The sequence below is a fragment of the Notamacropus eugenii genome, chromosome 3, assembly GCF_028372415.1.
Source record: "Notamacropus eugenii isolate mMacEug1 chromosome 3, mMacEug1.pri_v2, whole genome shotgun sequence".
NCBI classification, from domain to species: Eukaryota; Metazoa; Chordata; class Mammalia; order Diprotodontia; family Macropodidae; genus Notamacropus; species Notamacropus eugenii.
Window position 1 is genome coordinate 184,664,460 of NC_092874.1, and position 24,614 is coordinate 184,689,073.

Below are 24,614 nucleotides of genomic sequence, written 5' to 3' on the forward strand. Positions count from 1 at the left end.
CTCATGGGAAATACATCACTAAAAGTCATCAAAAAATAATGCCAAAGAAAAATTACCGTAACTTAAAGGAAATCCTAGATAAAACCAATATTACTGTATTTTTATTTAAATAGTTCAAGAATTTCATCACAGCAGGTACTTGCTTCATCCATACAGACCACGCCAGCTTTGTGTAGTAGAATGCAGGCTTGATTTGGAGTGTAAGGACCTGGGTTTAAACCCTAACTCTTCCTCTTACCTACCTGAATGATTTTGAGTAAGGAATTTCACCTCTGTGGGCCTGAGAAATGAGAAAATTACTGTTTTTTTGAGAAATAAGTAAAAATGAGAAAGCTGGACTAGATGAGCTTGGAAGTTCCTTTCAACACCAAATCCATAATCCTGTGCTCCTGTGTCCTTGGAGGTCTTCTTGAGCTGTTATCAGAATAATTCATTGGCTGAAGACTAACATCGTATTGTGGTGAGCTTCACAGAAGGTCCTCAGATTTCAGGTACACAGTTTGTCATCTGGTCCAGAATTGAAGTCTTTCTGGCTGGGAAGACCTTTTACCATTTGTGCTCCTCTGGAAAAGCTTTGAGAACACATACACACACACACACACACACACACACACACACACACACACACACACACACACACAATCACTTTCAAGACACCATGAGGCCTTCGCGTAGGTCTTTACTGAAAGTGTACCTCAGTAGAGGACCTGTTGCTTAGTGGTCCAGTGAATAGCAGTTATTATTACCTGAAGTTGATGGAATCATATATTCTGCAGGCTCCTGACTTCCCACACGGCAAAGTCCCCCAATGCAAACATGTGTAATCTATTAAAACTCCAAAGTAAATGGGAGCTGGAATTCCAGCTAAGACAAAACAACAACAACAAAAACATTGGTTGATAAGATCAAGACTATCCATATTTTTTTCCTTTTTTTTTTCTCACTTATACATTAGTTTCTCAATCTCAGCCAGTCAAACATATGACCAATCTTGATGTGGCTCATGACACTCTTGACTACGCAGAGTCAGATTAAAATGCAATAAGAAAATACTTAAGAAAATAAATATACATAAAATTAACATGTAGTTTTCTAGTTCAATATGCAGTTCATATTGATCATTATGTGTGGTTTAACTCTTCCTGTTTCTATTTGAGTTTGACACCACTGCTGAAGTGGATAGAAAATCAGCCTTGGAACCAGGAAGACCGGGGTTCAAGTTTTGTCTTTGTTACATAGTGCTGTGCAATTTAAACTCGTTTTAACCTCTTAGTGTGACTTAAGCACTTAGAGGGTGCCAACCTGAACTGCTGGAGGGAGTTTCCTCATTGTGGAGTTCCCTGATATTGTGCAGTCATTTTTCAGTCATGTAGGACTCTTTATAACCCTATATGGGGTTTTCTTGGCAAAGATACTGGAATGGTTTGCTATTTTTTTCTCCAGTGCACTAAGGCAGACGGAGCTAAAGAAAATTGCCCAGGGTTACACAGCTAGTGAGTGTCTGAGGCCAAATTTGAACTCACTCTCCCTGACTCCAGACCTAGTGTTCTATGCAATGAGCCACCTAGCGGACTTATGGGGAGTTCCCTATACTACTGAAATCACAAGTTTATTTCTTACTCCTATCTTATAAAGTTAATATGGTATCAAATGATTTTATTTTTTACTAGAGAATTAGAAAGATCACATTGCCTTGGGGTCTTAGCCTGCTAAACCCATAGGGCAGTTCTTTCAAAAGGAGAAAAATTCAACTCAGAAATGACGAGTGATCCACGCAGAAACATTACATTAGAATTTTTTGGCAGCTAAGTGATATATGGGATAGAGCGCTGGAACTGGAGTCAAGAAGACCTAAATTCAATTCCATCCTCAGACAAGTATAGTTATTTGACCCTAGGCAAGTCATTTATTCTCTGTCTATCTTAGTTTTCTTAACTGTAAAATAGGGTTAATAACCATTAACCTATATAATAAATATAATAATTAAAATAATTTAATTATATTAATATTTAATAATAAATATAACTAATTATATATAACTATAATAAATATAATAATAAATAACCTATATAATAAATAACAAATAAAAAATAAGTAACCTTTTTTTTGAATTCGTGTGTAAATTGGATTTAAGTGAGGCAGAGTTGCATGAAATAGTCAGCCTCACTCTCTCCTCCTGAGTCATCATAATAAATAAAAAATAAATAAACATAAAAATATAATAAATAACCTACCTCACAGGATTGTTGAAGGTCAAATGAGATAATATTTGTAAAGCACTTAACATAGTGCCTGGCACACAGAAGATATTTGTTTCCTTTTTCCCTTTTACTCTTCTATGATGTGTTCAGTTAATTTTATAAATATTTTTTAGGACATTATCTTTTGCTGTTCATTTCAAACCCTTTAATAGTCAAGAGAAGGGCATGGGATGGAGAGGGGAATTTTGTCTTTAAGAGAAAAAGGAATAACATGGCATACAGAAGAAAATGAACACAATATATAGTGTTCATTAAAAGTAGACTCTGGCTACTAGAATAAGGACTTTGTATTTGACAAAAACTACTAGAAAAATGAAGAGAAATCCAATCTAGCACCTTATAACATATACCACAGTAAGTTCCAAATGAGTATATGACTTAGACATAAAAGATGACATCATAAAAAATTAGAAGGGCACGGAAGAAAATACTTTTTATATTGCTTTTGGAGAGGGGAAGATTTCTTGACAAAAAACAAGATAGAGAGTATCATAGAAATTAAAATGGACAATTTTAATTTTATAAAATTAAATTTTTTTTGCACAAATAAGCCAAATGAAGTTAAAATTAAAAGGTAGACAGGCAACAAGGAAAAATATCTTTGTAGCATATTTTCCATATAAAGAACTGACTCAAATTTATAAGAACAAAAACCTTCACTAATATATAAATGATCAAAAGATATGAAAATTTCTTCCTTCTTAGGAAAAAATCTAAGATATAAATAGTTATGAGTAGAGAAATGCAAATTAAAATAATTCTAAGGTTTTATCTCACCCTCATCTGATTAGCAAAGGTAATAATGAATAGTTTTAGGAGACTATTGTAGAAAGAGATAGAAAAGTAGAAAATTATAGTTGTATGAAGAAATAAGTCATAAGGGTATTTGTTATAGCAAAAACCTGGAACTAAATTATATGACCAACATTTGGGGAAGGGCTAAATGCAAATTCAGTACAAGTGTATTTCTTGGAAAATGATGAGTATGGATAAATAATAATGTGAATATATGAAATGAAAGAAGGAGGAGCAAAAGAATGTTAAATAAAGGGTGTTGTCAGGCAATAGAAAAGCTCATGATAAAGACAAACGATGTTGATGTAAGCTTGTTAAAGTTAATGCGCACCATTTCTGTTATCAAGAAACAAATATGGGGTATCTTTACATGTATAATCAATTGAAACCACTTTTTATGTTGTTTATATAAATTGCTTAGAAGGTTAGGAATTTTTTTTTGTTTCACTTATAAGTATATTGTTTGAATTTTTCTTTGTTCTTTTCCTTGTTTATTTTACCTTTGTTATTTTTATATATGTTCATGTTTGAATATGTGCATATGTTGATAGAAGTTAAAATGAAATTATCTATTAAAAAAAATAACATTGATATACAGAAAGGAAATATTTGCTAGAATTTTACCCTGATAAAATTACATAATTTATATAACCTTCCATTTTTGTTTCATTTGTATTTATGTTATATTGGAGAAGGAACAAATAGCTCATTTTTACCAAGTATCCTTGTGCATAACATGTGTAGACCTACACCAAGAGCTTTCTCTTTGGGCTTGAGGCTCCTAGGGGGGAAAAGAAAGATATAAAGTCATACTGTCAATAGAAAAAAAGTTAGAAAAGACTTCCTACAAATCATTCATCTCTATTCACACAACTTTACACATTTGAGAAACCTGCATGTATGATTAGCATCAACCAAGTTCTGTTTATTCAGGGTGTGGTTATACTGTTTGTGACTAGATAGCCATTTCTTATTACTTTCATCCTTTCTCCTTTGTAGCATTTCTTTTACCTATATCCATCTCTCTACTCCCTTTCCTGCCACCCTAGTATGGTTTCCTATTACCATTCCTGGGATATTTCAATGACCTCTAAACATGTCTTCTTGTATTGAATTGACTCCTTCCTTTAAATCTTTTATTGTTACCACCATCACACCAATCTTTTTTTGCATAGAAGTGGTCATGTCACCTGTCTGGTAAAAAAAAAAAAAGGTCGCTATTATCCCCCAAGTAAAATTAAAATTCCGTTGTCATTTAATGTTCTCCACAATTTGGAATGTCCTTATTTTTCCAACCTCCTCTCAAATGACCTCTCTACACTCTGTGCTCCTGAAGGCAGGACTATTTTTTTTATCTGCCAAACAAGACTTCACTTCTCAGTACTGTCTTTTCATTTTTTTCTTAAAGTTCTATTTGTGCCTTCCCCCCCAAATTCCTCTTCTATACCATAGTAGTTTCCAGATACAAAACCACTTAAAACCTTCTCAGTATCAAAGATAAAGAGTCTAGCAGAACCAGCTGACAACCACTGAATGATGGTGACATTCGGAACATTCTCTAATGAGAGGAGGGAAGCGTCCTGTTTTTCACTTATCTAGCTTATTGTCTTTCCTCAAACTAGTCTCTATGTCTGGAATGTCCTAACTGCCCCCCCCCCCTCCTTTACCTGTTGAATTCTTTTCCTTAAAGCTATTTTTTATCTGTATTTTTTGCTTGTATACTGCCAGATATCCTCCCCTCTTTATCCCATTCTCCCAATCATTCTTTACAACAAAGCCTTTTTTTATAAAAGAGGAAGAAGAGGAAAAAAAATAATTCAGTAAAACTGATCAATACACTGAAAAAATGTTATAGTGATGATATAATTCTTAATGTATAAGAAGTGCTTAATAAATGCTTTTTGATTGCTTGATTGATTTTCACAATTCCTTTGTATTTATGCATAGTACTTGGTTTTATATTTCTCAAATGCAATGATCATATCTAATTGTGCAATAATTATCTGTGTTCATTTCTCATTCTTCAACTAGACTGAGCTCTATGAAGATAGGACCTTCTCTTATTTACCTCTTTACTAACCTAGTGCCTAAGATGATGCTCTATGTCTCTAAGAGGTTAATAAATATTTGTTCAATTGAAATGATTTGAAAGTTAGCAAAGGAAGAGAGAGGTCAATTTTGTCACCTAGCACCCGGATTGAAATGGGATTGTTTCAAAGATCTAAATTGTGTGTGTTCAGATTAATAGAATTTTTTCAGTTTAAACTCTAGGAGAGTTGCAGAACATAGTGTTTATGAAGTCAAATTGGGAAAGGAAAAGAAGAACAAATAAAAGACCATTGAAAGAATATCCAAGAAACTACCTGACAGGACTAATCAATATTTTCTGATCTCAAGGGTTATAATAAGCAGAATATCTTACTCAGCAAATTGGATAAAGTATTTCCCTCAAAACAACCCTATGAAAGAGTTACTGCAACCCTATGAAAGAGTTACTATTTTCTTCATTTTATTGTGAGAAGTGAGTTGAATACTGCTTTAATGATACAGGTGAAAGGTTACCATTTCCATCCTGTGTTGTTGCTGTTTATTAAGTAATATACTGTAGTAATCTGTGAGAACATAGACTAGTTGGTAGAGATCTAGTGGGCTTGCAACTAAGCTAAATTTCAAGTAAATGGTGGGATGGACATAAAAAAAATGAAAACTGGGTCACACTCAGAGGCTTAGTTCCAAAAGAACTTTCACTAACTTCCTTGGAGGTGGGACCAAAGGGCATCTATAATTCAGCAGAGGAGCAGTAGATGCCAGTAGCACCAAATTACTTTCTTGAGTCTCAGATGGCCCTCAGATTTTGTTGTGGTTCTTGAGTGGGTTGGTCATTTGACTTCACTTTTAACTAATAGAGTTTTTAACCCTCTCACTCACTTTAATTCAATAACATGGAGAAGAAAATATCCTAGTTCCCTTTTAAGTGGTTTGCTATAGTTTTCAAGCTGTTCTTTACCTCCATTAACTTTATCATCATTCTGCCACTAGGAAACTGGTACTGTGGAATTTTGGACAGCCAGTAACTATTTAAGACTTAAGTCTGGGAAAGCAGCAAAGAAGATGGCAGGATGTACTTTTTTACATTCCAAATGTGATCAGGTTTGTTTAAGCAGGAGTAATGGCATTATGCTTTGTATTTTGTTTACCTTGTGAATTTTTGTCCCTTTTCCAATATTTGGCAAGACATCTATAAAAATATTCTATGTAATTTGGGACTACTCATATTGGGTTGGCAAAAAATATGATTTTTCTATTTGCTCTTAAGAACAAGGGAAAGACTGTTAAAAATATGTGCTAAAGAAAGTTAGCAATTAGCTCTTAAAATTATTTCCAAGACTAAATAATATATGGATGTTTTTCTTGACAATGGTAATCAACAAGTCGATCAGCAATACTTAGGGCATGGGCTATATTAGAACTCTGTATAATCTAAATTACTATAGGATATACAAAAGAAATAGAAGAGACAGGCTTGCCCTCAAGGATCACTCACATGGTTACACAAAATAATAGGGAACTTTTTAAAATAATGAGTAGCCCAAAGTGGTGATCTTCAGTATTAAAGAGGAGAATCTTCATACCTTAGAAAGACCATGTATCCAGGTATTGCAGATAAAGAATAAATGAAACTGCTAAGTGCTGACAATATTAGAAAGTACTGTAACATCAGAGAGCAGGCTGGTCTACTACCACATAGTCCAAGAGAAGCTGAAGCATTTCTTGAAGATTTAATGCAACTGCAGTTTTGGAAGCCCTATCAAAAAAAAAAAAAAAGATCAAGGAAATAATTTAATCAGGAGTAGTTTATTTACACTTTATTGTAGAAGAAAAAAACCTCATTATCCCATTAGAAGAAAAAACCAAAATCTTTAACTGAAAAGTCAAGATCAAGTTGAGGGCTGTTAATTCCCATTAGCTAAAGGGTCATTTTCCGAAGACCTGGATTTCTCAGGCTTTAGGAATAAAGTAAAACAGAAATTATTATCTTTATAGGACATCCTGTGGAATATACTTGTCCTGTCTCAACTATTTTAAATTTGAGATACATACATACATACAAAATTTGAGATACATACATACATACACAAATAGTATGTGTACATATATGTATGTTATATGATATATATGTCCATAACAGGATATAATTCAGGAGAGATTCCAAAAATGATTTAAAATGATGTAAAGTATTTAAGAATGCTAAGAAATAATTTAATTAAGGTCATACTTCTTTCCCTTAAAATGCTCAAACATATATATATATATTTATACATGCATATATGTTGAAAATCAAGCATTTGTGAGGTCTTCACTCAGAATAGTCAGTCTTATTATATACAATATGTCTCCATTTTAAAAGCATAATTAATTTTTAAGAATGTTTGCCAGTGTGACTACCACTTCTACTAGGGTAGATTGCAAATTTTTTTCTGAACATAGATTCAGATTCTACATTTAGTATTGCTTGCACAATCACAACTTTGATAGTAAAAATAACCACAAAATGTCAGGCAATTTCATTGTCTTCACAGTGAGTGTAATTCATTTGTCAAAAGGGGAGTAAATAAAAATAACATCCATGGAATTACCTTTTTATATCCTTGCTTTTGCTTCAGTCATTTAAATACTTCAGGGTTCAGTATATGAGGGTTGGTGATGAACCTAATTATCAGGATAATTATCTAAACGCTATACTCTGCTTTGCTAGGGCATGTCTGGTTTTAGCGGCTGTGGAATTGTTTCAATACTGGTCCAGTAAAGTTTAGGAAGCAAAAAAGCAAACCAAGTATATAGAAATCAACTGTTTCTCCCTGCAAATGTATATAAAGTATTAATTCAAATTTTAAGGAAGATTTGGAAGTTGTAATTGTGAGACCAGAATGATCTCTAGACTGTTTTCAGCCGTAAAGATGAAATCAAGTTTACAACTTCCATAAAGGATTTCAGTGTATTACCATATTCACTCCTGTTCCAAAGTATGCTTCACAACCAGCAAGACAAGCTGACATATAAGACAAATTATTATCTCCACACACAGGATCCCATATTTTATCTCGGCAATGGCAGTCAATGTTACAGTCAGACAGTACATTTCTTTCCATATATACATTCTGTTGTAGTCTGTAAATGATTTAAAATGACACAAAATATGTTAGAATTATAAAAGGATTTACTAAAGGTCATACTTCTTTCCCTTTTCCTTTAATATGTTTTAAGCAGGTATGGATGTTAGGACATTTAGCTCACAGATCATAACAGCATCTCACAATATATATTACTTGACGCTCTGTGGCTGTATGAGGGGCAGAGCTGGTGGGAGCTTGAAAGACTCAATTCTCACCCAAGGGGAATTTCTCCATAATATCTGTTGTCCCAAGTTGTTTATAAGGACCTAATGGAGCGGCTAGCTCCTCTTCTCAGCATCCTTCTCTCATGTTAGAAACTTCTCCTTGAAGACAACATGGAACTGCATTTCTTCTCTCTTGAAGCTAGAGACTAGAAAACTTAGAATCTCTTTTCTACCAGTCATGATAACATAGCATTGAATAATTTAATCACCACCAATGAAGAGAATCTTATATAAATAGACTTTGAATCCTGATTACATTAATAACTTAATAGTTCATAAAATAATTTTCTATCAGTAACCTGATGAGAGTATCTTAGTTACTAGTTTACAAATGAGAAAAGTAGATTCAAATTGGCTAAGTGACCAGCAATGTAACACAGATATTTTCAGACTTGAAACTCTCTTCTAATTCATAAGCATTCTGTTGACTATATAATACTGTGTCACCTAAAATATTGTGTTGAAGTAAAATTATTCTTGACAATTTCAAACATTTTTATTCACTCCAAGATATAGTATAGACCTAAGATGGGAGTCAGAAGGTGGGAGACCCTATCATCTTGAAAATGGAAATAAGATCATAGGAAAAGTTAGAGCTCTGAGAAAATATACAACTGTCATATGGAAGCTATGTAACTACTTAAATATTAATACATATCTTTATGTCATTGATTCATCAACTTACAGAGTATTAAATCTGGAAAAGAACTTGATAAATATATTGAAAAAAAGTATAATAGGATTCAGAGCAATATGAGAACTTACATATCCTGTACAACTAAATTTCTTATTTTAGAGAAAGTAAAACAGAGACTTAGGTAAATTAAGTTATTTTAATAACTAATAAGTGGCAGAGCTTAAACTGGAAACCAGATTTTCTGAATCTGGTTAAGTCCAGTGATCTTTCAAATATAATGTGTTACCTCTTTCAAATAAACATTTATTAACTGTGCATCTGCTATGTATCAATCACTGTGCTAAGTGTTGTGTTGTAAGTGGTGGTACTAAATGGAATTATTATTTTATTAATTTATATATTATATTTATTTAATTTATATATATTATATAAATAAATTTATACAACACATAAATTTATTTTATATATATTTAATTTATATCCATCCTAAACGCATTCATGTGAATATTTTATAATATAGTGCTCTGATGATTCAATAGATCTATGATCTAATGAAAGTAGCTGTTACTTTTAGTGATGCTGATTATAAATTCACACAGGGTCCAGCCAGTTTTATGGGGATCTTCCTCAAATTCTCTTGATATAATGATAATACTAATGGTATATGTAGGTTGTTCCTCAGGTTTCACTAGATCCTATCATGTTATCAATCCATATCTTTTTTTAGATCATATGTTTCTTTGATAACATTCTTTCTATAATTTTGCTTTCACATATAACTTTCCTTTCCCTTTATTTCCCCTTCAAAATATCTACAAAATGCATAAAATGTCTGGCAGTCATTCTATAAAGGCACATAAATGCTTGTATAGATATAATTATACATACTCTTTAAAGAAATAAAATATTTGGAGAAATATCAAGTGTTTATGACTGAGTCATGCCCAGATAATAAAAATAATTGTATTCCAAATATTTGGTAACAAATATATTAGAGGCATTAAATATGTGACTATACAACTCTGGCATCCATAAAGGACAATACTGTGATACTTCATCTGTGCATGTATGGAGGGAGATGTGATTCTTGATTGGCTGATATACCTCTGACCTGTACAGGTCATTTTCTTCTTAGTAGAGCTGAGATTTTTTTTTTTATCTTGATCCCAAATTAAAGATCCGATTCATTCTTTTGTATTCTACCATCTACACTAATCTGTAAATTTAAATTTTTGTTTATTTTTAGCTTGGATAAATGAGTTTTCTTAATATTTAAAATAGTCTTTTGTATAACCATTGTTGGGAGAGAGATAAACTGGCAGAGAATGAGCCACTACCTACTCTTTAAAGTGACAAGAGCATGTGATTTTTATTCTTACCTCCCACACCCAAAGATAATTGTACTCCTAGACTACAAATGTCTGGTGTGCAGTAGAAGATATGGATCTAGTTTAATACTTCTCTTGGAAATAAGAGAGCAAAGGGTTGATTGCCCAGCCATAGCTGTCCTGAATTCTGCTTGCATATGTATGTGTGTATATGTGTGCATACTTTACAGCCCATCTTGTAAACTTTTAATTACCAGTACTAAGAGAAGATGCCAAAGAATGGTTGACTTAAAAAAAACAGATGATTATGAGATCATAGAATTATGAACTGTAAAATAATTGATGTTATTTAGTTCAACCCTCTCATTTTATAGATTATGGAAGTGATATGTCCCAGGTTATATCATTAGTAAGTTGTGGAGTTATTATTAGAACCCATATCTTCTGACTCATAACTCAGTGCTCTAGATTTTATAATGCAGTCAGATACACATGGAGGAACAAATACATTTTCTTGATGTCCTAGATCCTAACTTCAACCATATTTCACTTATTGCTGATTACATAGACCTATCTGGTCAAACTTTGGTAATGGTGAATAGATGAATTGAAAATGATGTAAAAAAGAAGGCCTGGAGTAGAAGTAAGTAATCCCAAAAGAAAATAATCTTTTCATAGATACAAAAGAATTATTCAATTTTTGTTTATGGGAGGAAATTATGCTCCAAACCTGCTTTGATATTTTTTAGCAAGAAAATGTCAAATTGAAGTGAACATACCCTTCATAGGAGACAGTTAGGCCAGCAATTGGAGAATTATCACACACCGTTAAAAAATGTAACATGTTCAGCAAGTAGTCCAATAAAGATATGCAAAATGCTACATAAGCAGCTTGTTTCACATTTATCTTGAACTTCTTCATAATGAAACCACCAGCTAAATATCCAAAGCATACTGGAGGCAAGTTATAAATACCTACAAAAACAAGCAATATTTAAATTTACAAACAGTGTCTCAGGGAAGGTGCACATTTATAATCTTGTAATCATCAAAACCTAGAACTCTTTGCTGTTCTGCTTGCCCCAGGTAATTAATGTTTTAGGTTTAGCAAAAATTGATCTCATTGATTTCACTACCTATTTACCTACTTCAGAGAGATATGGCTTAAAAAATGTAGTTGAGATGATTTTCAAGGATATAATTTTTTGTAAACTTGGGAGAATTATATAATAACATTAGGTTGTAAGTATCTTGTGGATCAGGAATATTGTCTTAAACTACTTTTGTACCTCCATTCGCATCCCTGAAAGTTTCTAACAAAATGTTGAATAGAGTAATTGCCTAATAAATTTTTGCTGATTGGTTTTCTTAAAGTAGTTCAAAATTTCAAAGTGTAGTCATTAATTTCAACCAACTGTAGTTGGAAAATAGAAGAGGAAACATTAAAATAAGACTAAAGTTATTTAATGTATGATATTTTAATGTAATTTAATGTAATATTTAATGTATGAGATTTTCATCTATTTAAGTGAATTTGGATTTGATGTAGATTTGGATATGATTTTCAGAGCTAAGTAACTGATCTTAGTTACGCTAAAGTTTGCCTGTGGGGACCAAAAGTTAGAGAACTTTGATCTCAGCTATAATGAGTTTGTAGGAAAAGAAATACAAACCTAAGAATTGGTCACAAATTTTTCTTTAATTGAACAGGTGCTCATGTAATTCTAGTGAATTAATTGGTTGTACAATGCTAACCCCAACTAGGGGTTGTAGATCCCTGTGTGGTCTAGTTGGAAAGTATATGTATGTGTCTTTCTATGTGTTTGTATATACTAGTGTGCATGCATACTACCTGTGGTGTATATGTAGAGGGAGAGGTGTAGATTAGGGAAGAAAATAAATTTAGGAACTTTTATAAGGATGTGAAGAAAATGGAAATATGACTTGTTTTAAGGAACACTAGATTAGGCACGAGAATAAGAAATGAGAATGGTCTAGGAAGCAGCTATTATAGAGACCAACCATTCATATTACCCTATGCTATTGTCTACTGTCAATAGCATAGTCTAAGGACCTTCGGGTTACTCTTCCCTCTTTCTATTACTTTAATATTTGGTTAACAGTCTTCCTTTTGTTCCAACCCCACACTTTTTTTTTTTTTTTGCACTGAATGTGGTGACTTTATTGATGGTACACAATACAGGACTCTAGGCTTCTCCCCTCTACTACAGGGGTGTATTGGGACAAGGATGTGAATGGGACAGGGTATCCCCAGTAGAGGAACATAAGTTAGGAATGTAGGCTCCCCAGTGGTGGAACTCCTTTTTTGACTGGGGATGAAGATCCATGGCTTTCCACTTTACTCCTTGGAGGCCATGTAGACCATGAGGTCCACTACACGGTTGCTGTAACCATACTCATTGTCATACCAAGAAATGAGCTTGACAAAGTGGTCATTGAGGGCAATACCAGCACCAGCATCAAAGGTGGAAGAGTGGGTGTTGCTGTTAAAGTCACAGGATACAACCTGGTCCTCTGTGTAGCCTAAGATGCCCTTCAAGGGTCCCTCTGATGCCTGCTTCACCACTTTCTTGATATCATCATATTTGGCAGGTTTCTCCAGGCGGCAGGTCAGATCCACAATAGATACATTGGGAGTAGGAACACGGAAGGCCATGCCTGTGAGCTTCCCATTCAGCTCAGGTATGACCTTGCCTACAGCCTTAGCAGCACCAGGGGAAGCAGGGATGATGTTTTGGGCAGCACCACGCCCATCACGCCACACCTTACCAGAGGGGCCATCTACTGTCTTCTGGGTAGCAGTAATGGCATGGACTGTAGTCCTGAGTCCTTCCACAATGCCAAAGTTGTCATGAATGACCTTGGCCAAGGGAGCCAAGCAGTTGGTAGTGCAGGAAGCATTACTGACAATCTTAAGGGAATTATCATATTTCTCATGGTTCACTCCCATCACGAACATTGGGGCATCAGCAGAAGGGGCAGAGATGATGACCCTCTTGGCTCCACCCTTCCAGTGAGCCCCAGCCTTTTCCATGGTGGTAAAGACTCCAGTGGACTCTACAACATACTCAGCTCCAGCATCTCCCCATTTGATCTTGGTGGGATCCCTCTCCTGGAAGATGGTAATGGCTTTTCCATTGATCATCAGCTTCCCATTCTCAGCCTTGACAGTGCCCTTGAACTTGCCATGGGTGGAGTCATATTGAAACATATAAACCATGTAGTTGAGGTCAATGAAGGGGTCATTGATGGCCACGATGTCTACTCCACCTGAGGTGAATGCAGCCCTAGTCACCAGGCGCCCAATACGGCCAAATCCGTTGACTCTGACCTTCACCATGTTGTTTCTGGGATGCAACTGAAGTAGCAGATCCTGGCACCGAGCTTGGGAGAAAAGCCAAAAGTCCAACCCCACACTTTCTTTAAGGAAGTTCAACATTTTTGTTGATCGTTCCTCAAACCACAAAATTAATCAGCCTCTCCCAAGTCCAATAACCTTGTCCAATTTCTGTCAGTCACACACCAGCATTGTTATACCTCACTTTCTCTTAGAATTCTACCATGTTTACAATCTGGAACTTCAAAATTCTACTTTACAAAAGCAGCCTCTTATCCTGCTCCCCTTTCATTTATGTTAAACTTACTTTTTGCCCTTATCATGACACATAATGCCTTGACCCACCCCTGTTTTCTTAGTCTCTCTTTTCTACTCTGGCATCATTTGTTCCCAAGCCCAGCCTTAATTTCATGGTTTTCTACTTATTTCACCATATTCTTCCTTAGCACTCCTTGTTCCTCTGAGCTTCAACTATCCAAGACTTGTAGATTTTCAGCCCTAGTTGACCTCCTTTATCCAATTTCTTTAGTCCTGATCTAGTGCTCCTGAGCACTGAACGAGAAAATAATTAAAGTAAGCTCACATCACTTGTTATACATTTATATTATATGAACTCAGCTCGATTGTCATTACTACTTGACAGTCATTTAACTTGATATTTATTTACTCTTATTCCCCAGAGCATCTATTCCAAATCTTGTCTTCTCTACTTACCCATTCCATATTTCCCTTCCCAAAACTTTTAGTAGATAGCTAATTTCATGCTAAAGATGGAAGCTATCTGACATGAGGTCCTTCAGTCTTCCTTCTCCATTCTTCAAAACATCTCAGCACCATTGCTTTATCTCTTCTCCCTCCTCTAGGACACAAAGTATGTCTTACCTATTCTCTTACCTATTCTCACTAAAGCTAATATCCTTTTTGCCATGGATTCTATTTTCTCTTGAATACTCTAGATTAGGCCTGCATAATCTACAGCTCACAGGTAGTTTACAGCCCTAGGGCTCCTTGAGGCACACCAAAGGATTTCGGGTGACATGTAAAAAATGTAGAAGAAAACATCCTTTGTACATAGAGGAAAAACTTTGGCATGCCGCAAGTGGCCTATGTGCCATAAGCACCTGTTCAACAGGTTGTGCCTGTCCTAGATCCTTGATTCAGTAACTGTGACACTCCTACACATCTTCAACCTTTCTGTCTTCAGTTATTACATTTCATTTGTGAACAACCAACCTAGCCCTCATAATTGTTAAAAGTCATCCCTTGATCCATCTTTTGTGATCCAGCTACCACATTTTTCTCCTTCTTTTCACTGGTAAACACCAAAAAAGTTATCTGCATCTCATCTCCGTACCCTTTCTATTCACTCTTTTCTTGAAGGCTGACTTCTGCTCTTGCCGTACTACTGAAAATGATTCCAAAAGTCATCAATGATCTCCTAATCTTGTAATTCAATGATTTTTTTCCATCCTCATCCTTTTCTTCTTCATTTGACAGTAATGACAATCCCCCTACTACTAGATTCCCTTTCCTTCTTGGATTAAAGAAACTCTGTATTCTTCTGGGTTTTTTTTCCTATCTCAATCTCTTCTCAGAATTCTTGTTTCCTTCCTAAACCGTTATGTTGGGTGTTCTCTAAGGTTCTGTCCGTATTCCTCTTCTTTTCTTATGCTATACCATTTCCCTTGGCAAACTCATTCACTCCTATGTTTTTGATGTCCACTTCTCTAAAGATAATTTTAAGATACACATTTTAAACTGATGTCTTTAAAGTGTTCCAGACTTACTTCTCCAAGCTACTATAGAACATCTTTACCTCAATGATTCAATGGTACCTCAAAGTCAGCAAGTCCAAAATTGAACTCATTATCTTTCCCCTTAAAATTCTTCTTTCTGACTTCTTTGTGTCTTGGTGTCATCACGTATTCAGTCTCCTATGTCTGAAACCTTGGAATTTGAAATCATCCCCCTGTCTCTCACCACTCATTTCTAACCAGTTACCAAGTCCTATCAACTTTACCTTTATAGCATCTCTCATAATCAGTCATCCCCTCCTCTCTATTTTTACTTCCATCACCTTAATGCTGGTCCTCATTGCCTCTTATCTGAGGTACCTCAAAAATTTTGCAAGTAGGTCTTTCCCTCTAATCTTACTTTTATCCGTCCCTCTCTCTGTCCTTTATTTTATTATCTGAGTAATCCTTATGCGGTATAAAAATCTGGGCTCTTCTGCCTTTAGAACCTTTAGAAGCTCCATCTTGTTTACTAATTCACAAATTGGTACCTTCATTTTTTACATTCTTCCTTCGTAATTCTCTTTTCCATGTACTTTCTGCTCCATTAAAGAGCCAGGTGGCATTTTTTATTACAAATTCATCCTCTCTTTTGTTCATGTGCTTTGCCTGAAATATCTTCTATTCCTCTCCTCCTCTTTGATTTCCTAACCTTCAAAAGTTTAAAACTTAACCAAATGCCACATTCTGCATTAAACATTCCTTGATTTTATCCGTTAATAATGACTTTCCCCCTAAGATCTTTCATAAGACTTTGTTTGAACTTCTCTAGTATACTGGTTACATATTATATTCTGTAGGATATCTAGGTTTTTGATTTATCCCACTTCTAGAGGGTAAGCTTCATGAAGGCAAGAATTCTCCTGTTTCTGCTTTGTAGTTCTTTCACCACCTAGCCAAATGCTCTGTAGGTAGTAACGTTTAAAAATTTTTAACTTGTTTTTGTGAACAAATGAAGAACGAGCCAGTAAAAGAGAAATGAAGTAATAAGGGGCTAATTAAAATCATTAGAGGTTTTTGTGGCTTTAGGCATAAAGGTTGCAAATTAGAAACAAAGGAAGAACCTGCAAACCAGCAAGGAAAGATTGAGGGATTTGCAAAATAGGATTAAAGGTCTAAGTCTCTATCTGGGAATGCACATTTGAAAGTGCTTTTTAAAATAAGTAACCCATTTTGTCTATCTAGTTTAAGCAAAGGTGTGATGTGCCAGAAGTTTGTAATGTAAAGATAACTGGACCTGGAGAAATTTCTCCTGAGACACTTACTAGATGTATGATCTTGAACAAGTAAATTAACCTCTTTGAGCTTTGGCCTCCTCAACCATAAAACAAAGAGGATATACTAGATGATCCCTAAGTTCTTTCGCATTTTAAAATTTGTGGTTCTGTGAAATCAGTCAGGCAGTGGTATAAAGGATGAAAAGGAGGGAAGACCTATTAATTACACAAGTACAAGTGTCCCAAAAGTCTTAGTGTGGTTTTTAGCTAAAGCCAGTGAACCTCTTATGTGGATATTTTACTTTAAGTCAAAACTTAAAACCACATTAAGACTTTTGGGACACCCTTTATTCTTTAGAGACCTGATAGGTGCAAAGCACTGTGATAAGTAAAACAAGATATGAAAGGGTAATGTCAAATAAAAAGTAGCATGCCACTTCATAGGGGAAAGAGCTCAGTTCTGATCAGGTATATCAGGGGTCTTCCTGGAGGAGATGTTATTTTTATCAGGACCTTCAAGAATGGGTAGGATGTCATAGGATCATAGTTTTAGAAGGGACTTTAGAGATGATTCAGTCCCAACCCCTTACCTTTACAGTTTAGGAAACTAAAGCCTAGGGAGATTTAACTTGTCCAAGGTTGCAAAGATAGTGTAGTATGTAACAGAGTTAGGATTCAAACCCAGTCCTTAGACTCAAGTTCAGTGTTCTTAGCATCACTCCTCACTGCCTCTCACCACACTCATTCCTACAGCCACCTCATTCATTTTCAGAAGACTAAATTAGATTACAAAGGAAGGAATAAAATATATTTTCATTCCAACAGGTTGACTGATTCCATGTTGCACTGATACAATCTTACTAAGGAGACCTATAGGAGAGATGGAGTAGAAAGCCTATGTTTTCTAGGATGTAATTCTTGGAGGCTTTGCTCCCTCTCAATTTCCCATTCACTTACCTGGTGGATGTGAAATGTGGTGTACCAGAAGTAAAAATAGCCCATAAGTCTTCTATCTGTGGATTTTTCCTGGGCTCATTTTGCTATATTACATAATACTTTATAGTAAAAATCATCTTATATTGTAGATAGAAGTTGACATACCCATTAGGAAGATTGCCTCTGAGGCAGATATGCCATATTGCTGTTCCATATATTTAGGCAGGAAAGAGAACATAATGACAAAAGCATTGAACTGCAATATACTTGTGACCAAGAATAATACATAAATTCGATTGCAAAAAAGACTTTTCATTAATGGTAAGAAATCTGAAATGAAAAAAAAATCACAACAGCTTATGGACTATCTGCTTCCTTCATTGTATGATTAAATAGTAAATATTAGAGCAGGAGACTTGATTATGATAGCGTGTGTGTGTGTCTGTGTGAGAGAGAGAGAAAGACAGAGAGAGACAGAGAGAGAAGATTCATATGCCTTCTGATCCTTCTCTTGAAATGCATCACTTATGGAACAGGTATTTTGTCAGGTATTAGTAAAAAGGTAAAAAATTGGTAAGCTTTCAAGTGTTAGCATTATTATAACATGTTATTATAAAACCTCCCATGTTTTAGAAATATTAGTTTTATTACTTTTTAAGCCAAATCCTCAAGAAGTCAATCCTCAGAGGAATTTGAGAGATTAAAACACTAATATTAATATCTGGGCATGCCTTTTAATGCTATTAATTTGCTCTTATCATAGTGTTAAGTAAAACAAAGATTGGTTATAGTCTTATACAGTTTAGTCCACTCTCATTTCTTAGCCTCCCAAAGAAGGGAGAACTGTGATTAGCATGTAAAAGGTATATGGTCTTTTGCAGGAAGGCTGCACAAAGGGGAAAACATGGGTGTTTTAGAGATATCGATCACTTCTCCATATATTGCTTTCATTCTGCCATATTTAATATTGACTCACACAACTTTTGAGCCACTGCTGCAAACTTCATCTCATTCTCACCATGTTGTTTGTTGGATTTTGGCATGCTAGTGGATTTTTGACTTAACAGCCCAGATTTAGGTTTTCTGTCTTAGAATATCACTTCCACCACACTCTTTTCTCTGGGATTCATTCCTCATGACCTCTCTCAGAAATAACCCCAATTTGAGGAAGGAAGTTGAAAAGCTAGAAAGTGCCTAGATAAAAAGCACCTTGGAAATGAGAACCATAGATTAAGAGATGGAAGGGACCTTTGAAGGTAATCCCATTCTATTCTCTCATTTTACAGTTTGGGAAACTGAGACCCTGAGAAGTGACATGATTTGCCCCACATCACAGAGGTAGATAGCGAGTATCATTACAAGACTTGAACTTAGGTTCCCTGTCTCCAAAGCAAGTATTCTTTCCGTTACACCATACTCTCCTCCTTATGAGGCATTATGCTTTATGAAGAGCCAGTTGATGAAATGTTTATCGCGGAAAAAGTTGTCTTTAATATTTGAAGGGCCATTGTGTGGAAAAGGAATGATGCTCTAGTTCTTTTCAGCCCCAGAGAAAACAATGGGTGAAAATTGTAAAAAGACAAATTCAGGTTCTGTATGCTGTATCAGTCAAGAAGGCTATTGCTATCTTAGCCTGAATTTAGAAAAACAAACCAAAACAAAAGAAAACGTATTGAACAGGACTAGGGGAGAGAGATAATTCTGTTGTACCTTGTTCTGATCAGGCCCCTAACCCAGGCTAATTTATAACTTGTGGATGGTCAAAATAGCACTTAAATGATAGACTAGCTATCAGCATTCATAGGAGTCTTCATGTATCAAAGATCAACTTGACTATTTTCCCATTACTTATAGATTGATAGAACTTTCTTGAAACAAGTGGATTGAATAAAAACCCTCTTTCCATCACTCAGGTGGTTGATCCAAAGTACTATTGACTATTATCCTTCTCTAATTTGCAAAGAACTTACTTTATCCCTAATCTAGAGTCACTAAATTTTATTAACTGCAATTTAATTATAGATACACAATAATTTAGGAAATTCTAGACTCTTTTGACAGGGATTTTGCTTCCGGACCTGGTAAAATAGTTGGATTGTAGTCTGAAGAGACGACATGGGAACCACATGATATGTGAATGCCCCAGAATTAAGGGATAATGTTCATTTCATGGAAACTCTGATTTGTCAGAGAGACTGAAGCATGGTTAACATACTTGCTTCATAAAAGCATAAAAATCTTCTGTCTTGGGCAGGGGAACTGGTTGGGAACAAATTACCTTCTTGCTACTGTACCACTCCCTTGAAAATTGCTTTTACCCTGACATACTCCAGGCTGACTTTCCCACTGCATGACTTCCATTTTCTACTTTTCTCCATCTTTGTGTGTGTGTGTGTGTGTGTGTGTGTGTGTGTGTGTGTGTGTGTGTGTGGCACCTGAGATTTCTTTGGCATAGAAAATTTACCCTACCAATGCAGATTGACATCTGTACTAAAATATCATTATAATATTACAACATAGTGATATATAAAAGATAGTTGCCTGGGAGTACTGAGGGGTCAAGGGACTTGCATGAAGTCACACAGCCACCATATCTCAGAGGAAAGACTTGAACCCAGGTTTTTCTGACTTCAAGATGGGCTCTCTCTCTTCTCTGAGTTTTGTTACTCAAGCACAGATTAATTTTTTTCCTTTTTGGAAGGTGATAGAAACCATGTTCTTTTTTTTCCTCAGGAGAATTCTTTGCTCAAGTGCTGTTGATTATTCTAGATAACCAGCAATCATTAGCACTCTTTCTCCTGTGGGACCAAGGGATTTAAGGAGAGCAATGTTGATGTACGCACAACAATTAGACTGATGACCAGAGGAATTCATATCTTCGGGTCCAAAGAATTTGTTTAAATTATGTTTGGGCAATTGGCTAAAGTAACTTGGAGCAGGACTTCATAGTATTAAGAGTGAGTTTGGCTATAATGTATTAATGGTATGATTTTGTAAGAAGAAGGAACAGAAGTACACTGAATACCAAGTATAGCCTCTACCACTTACTAATTACGTCATCTTATACAAATCACTGAACCTCTCTGGATCCCAGTTTTGTCATCTGTAAATAAGTAGCTATACGCCTGTGGTTATGCCGCTTTACCTCTCATGTCTCCATTTCTTCACTTGTAAAATGAGACAATTGGGCTAAATGACTGTTGGAAGTCTGTTCCACTTCTGCATCTTATGACTTTGAGACAACTTTTTTGAACGGCATGCTTATTGCATGCCTAGACACAAATATAGGACTTTTGTAAGTCAATGACCCAGCATAGATCAAAGGACAATAAATAAGACTTTATTTAGTTTAATTGCCTTAATTAAAAATGAAAACAGGGTAAACTTAAGTAGAATTATGAAATATTTGGAGATCCTCTTTGGATGATAGGGAAAGTAATAGGCATCCAGTGCATACTACGTGCCACACATACACTATGATAATTGCTTCACATATATTATCTCATTTTATCCTCACAACAACCCTGTGAAAGTATCTGCTATTATTATTATTCCCATTTTGGTGTTCAGGAAACTGAGGCAGAGTTTAAGTAATTTGCCTATGAGTTCTCTCTCTTTCTCTCTTTTTCTTTCTCTCAGACACAGACACAGACATAACACACACACACAGACACCCACAGACACACAGATACACAGACACACAGACACACACACACACACACACACACACACACACACACACACACAGTACAAGCCTTGAACTCATAAGAATATCAGAATTGGTGGGGTTTCTTAGGCCATTTAAGTCCAGGATAGAACTGAACAGAAATCTCGTCTTTCCCTAATTAATAGTCATATAGCTTTTGTTTATAGGAAATTAATGTTCTACCTTCCAAAGCACCTCATTCCCCTTAAGTGTTAGATGATTTTTGTTTTACTAAGAACAAATATGCCATTCTGCAATCTCTGTCAAGTGTTCTTAATTCTGCTTTTTGGGGCTAAGCAAAAATGTATGATTCCTCTTCCATATGAGAACCCCTTAAATGCTTGAAGACAGCCAACTATGATGTGGACCCATCTCTACGATCTTCTTTTCTCCAGACTAAACATGTACTGCTGTTCCTTCACTAGAATGTGCTTAATAGATTTATTATTAATACCTTCTGTTAGAATGAATGGTGCCAAACAGCAAAAATGGAAAAAGCAAGAAAGCTATCATATTCTTTTGTGACTCCTCCCTCTTCTCCTTCTCCCTTCCATTGTCTCTTAACTGTCATGAATGCCTGATATTCTACCATCAGAAATTTATCCTTGCTTGCTGTTAAAATGCATCTCCAGTAAGTAGAGGATATTAGGACTATTAACATGAGGGTCAGATTTCTTCAGTCAAGTCCATAAGTACTTAATGTGCACCTACTGTAGGCCTAGAACTTTGCTGTGTATTGTGGGGGAAAATCTGTTGCTCATACATCACACTGAATAGTGCATTTGAGGTCATGTATGAGTAAACTGAGGTCTTTTGAAAGCTGAATGACTAATTCCAGCCATAAGCATTTCCTTTAATGCTCTGATTTATTATGAAAGCATAATTTTCTAGTTTTAGATAATCATCTGAAAGGTGTCATGGTAGAGGGAATAAAGGCCAGCTTTGGAGTCAAGAAGACTTGTATTCAAATCTTGCATCTAACATGGACTGCAAGTCAGAGTGTCTCTGTGATCTAGATAACTCTCTTAATGCTATAAATTAAATTACAAGCATCTTTATCTGGGGTGATATTTTTTTCATACCATTATTTTCCCACAGTGATGAAATAATGTCAATTAAAAAAATGAAAATTCAATAGCCTATGTACTGGGAATCTCTGTTCAATATTTTTGCACACATACAGCAGAGTGAAGAACTTAGATATCGTAGGAATGTAATTTGCTCCTGTGGCACCAAACAAAGATTAAATAATGACAAGAATTATAATTCCTTGAAAATTGGTAATTTGTGCATGGGATATTAACCAGGGTATTTCTCCAGCATGAACACTGCATTTTCCAATTATGATGATTAACCAAAGGGAGAGTTATATCCAAGTAACCCCAAATCCCAAAGCTTCTAAAAGAGTCTAATTTATTCTACTTTAGTAGTTTATATAAGAGGCAGCAGAGTATAGTCACCAGAGGGCTGTTCTTGAAGTCAGGAATAGAGAGGTTCAAATTTTACTTCTAGCACATATTGGCTGGCATCATGGGCACTGAGACCTAAAGTGTCAGTGCCCTAGGTGATACTATAAATTGAAGAACAGGTGTTGATCTGTATTGGTAAAAGAAATTTTATCATCTGGATTTGTGACTATCATTAAAACCAAAGATTCTTTTTTTTTAAAAAAAAAAACTTTGTTCACTAAAAGAATCATTATTGATTAATTAAAATTAATTAGAATTAGCCTTCTCAAAGCAATATTGATAGACAAATCATATTAGGTATAAGTTGTCATTAGGTATGAAATATATACATAACGTGAGGAATACATTTTAAACCTCTAAATTATTTTTTGTTTACTTACCTATAGTGATGTCTCTCTTTTCTGCTTTGGTTTCATTTCTCTCTTCTTCTATCATACTCATATTAGTCTCTTTTTCTACCTTTGGAAGAGATTTGGGCAAGAAGAGAAATGGAACTCCAGAAAGCACATTAACTCCAGCACATACTAATAAACCGAGCCACCATGCACCAACCCACCTTGTATCAGCAGGAGTTATGACCAGCTCATCTGGAAATCAATAAATATAGTTTAAATTAAATCTAAATTTTATGGTTTATATAGTTTGGCAGATACTGAGATCCAATTAAATACAAAAGGATAGTTCAGGAAGTACTTGTGACATTCAGTTTTACCTTGCAATTTTTAGCCTTATATTTAACAATAAAATTTAGCAATGAGCTAATTTCTTTATATCCCACATCAAATAAAGCACTGTATTTAAAGACATTTCAGAATGTGGAATAAACAGGAAGTACACAGGATGAGCAGCCATGGACAGCTTGAAATCTGCATCATTGGAGGGAACAGCCACATCAAGATCAGAGGACCATTTGAGTAAGAATTTTGAAGTATTTATTTCTGAATAACTATAAGTTTAATTGAAGTAAAAATCTTATTTCATCAGCAACAAATGCCTCTCTGGTTAAATGTAAAGATAAGAGTCTAAATAAAATTTAAGTAATAAATAACTTAGTTTTATGCATATATACTACTCAGAGATTTTTATTTTTTTAAAGGACAATATCTATTAAGCATTCAGTCACTAGAGACATTAATTCTATTCATCAAACTAAGCAAAAAAAATTTACATTTGCAGGACTTATTAAAGTCTAATGCCAGTCCCTCCATGTTACCCTTCATTTAGCTCTGATTCCAAGATTCAGCTGCAGCATAATAAAATCTTTCATTTTGGTAAAAAAAAGAGCTCTTCCTTCCTCCCCTCCCCCTGCTTCCCATTTTATCTATCCATTTAAGTATTAACACAAATAGGATAGACTATTTGGGTTTTTATTGGCCTACAGTTTTATCACATATAACAGTTTAAAAGTAAAAATGAGCACTCAGAATAACAACTAAATTTTCCTGAGCTTGTCTCAGAGAGATATTAAAGTGAATAGGTAACTCATAACAGAGAAAATGAGATAGAGAATGAAGAGTATTATGGGAGACATCTAGCAATATATGAGGTTTTTGTTAGCAACTATAGAATCGATTTGGGTTTAGGGGGGACATGCTGATCTTTTCCCTCAAGTGGGCCACCCATTGAATGATAAATAAAATCATGTCAAATGTTTAGATCATAAAATGTCTAAGATGTTCAGTGGTCCAAGGCCATAATTACAGGAATAAGGGAAAG

General features: G+C 35.0%; 2 protein-coding genes across 2 annotated transcripts in view; both read right to left on the bottom strand.

Annotated features, from left to right (window-relative positions):
- The window catches only part of SLCO1A2 (solute carrier organic anion transporter family member 1A2), a 58,720-nt gene that overhangs the window by 2,494 nt on the left and 31,612 nt on the right, over nucleotides 1–24,614 (bottom strand). The window contains exons 7-13 of the mRNA XM_072653552.1: nucleotides 23,279–23,485; nucleotides 17,889–18,053; nucleotides 11,199–11,394; nucleotides 8,060–8,225; nucleotides 6,689–6,861; nucleotides 3,773–3,837; nucleotides 747–864 (exon numbers count right to left, since the gene is read on the bottom strand). Of these exons, the coding sequence (XP_072509653.1) occupies nucleotides 747–864; nucleotides 3,773–3,837; nucleotides 6,689–6,861; nucleotides 8,060–8,225; nucleotides 11,199–11,394; nucleotides 17,889–18,053; nucleotides 23,279–23,485 (1,090 nt within the window). The remainder of the gene's footprint in view (nucleotides 1–746; nucleotides 865–3,772; nucleotides 3,838–6,688; nucleotides 6,862–8,059; nucleotides 8,226–11,198; nucleotides 11,395–17,888; nucleotides 18,054–23,278; nucleotides 23,486–24,614) is intronic.
- LOC140533605 (glyceraldehyde-3-phosphate dehydrogenase-like) lies at nucleotides 12,567–13,826 on the bottom strand. Its single transcript, XM_072653551.1, has one exon. It carries the CDS (start codon nucleotides 13,778–13,780, stop codon nucleotides 12,779–12,781), a length of 1,002 nt encoding a protein of 333 aa, XP_072509652.1. The 5' UTR covers nucleotides 13,781–13,826; the 3' UTR covers nucleotides 12,567–12,778.

Bases quoted from the DNA above. Each gene is read 5' to 3' on its own strand.
- LOC140533605 (XM_072653551.1), bottom strand. From the start codon at position 13,780: ATGGTGAAGGTCAGAGTCAACGGATTTGGCCGTATTGGGCGCCTGGTG.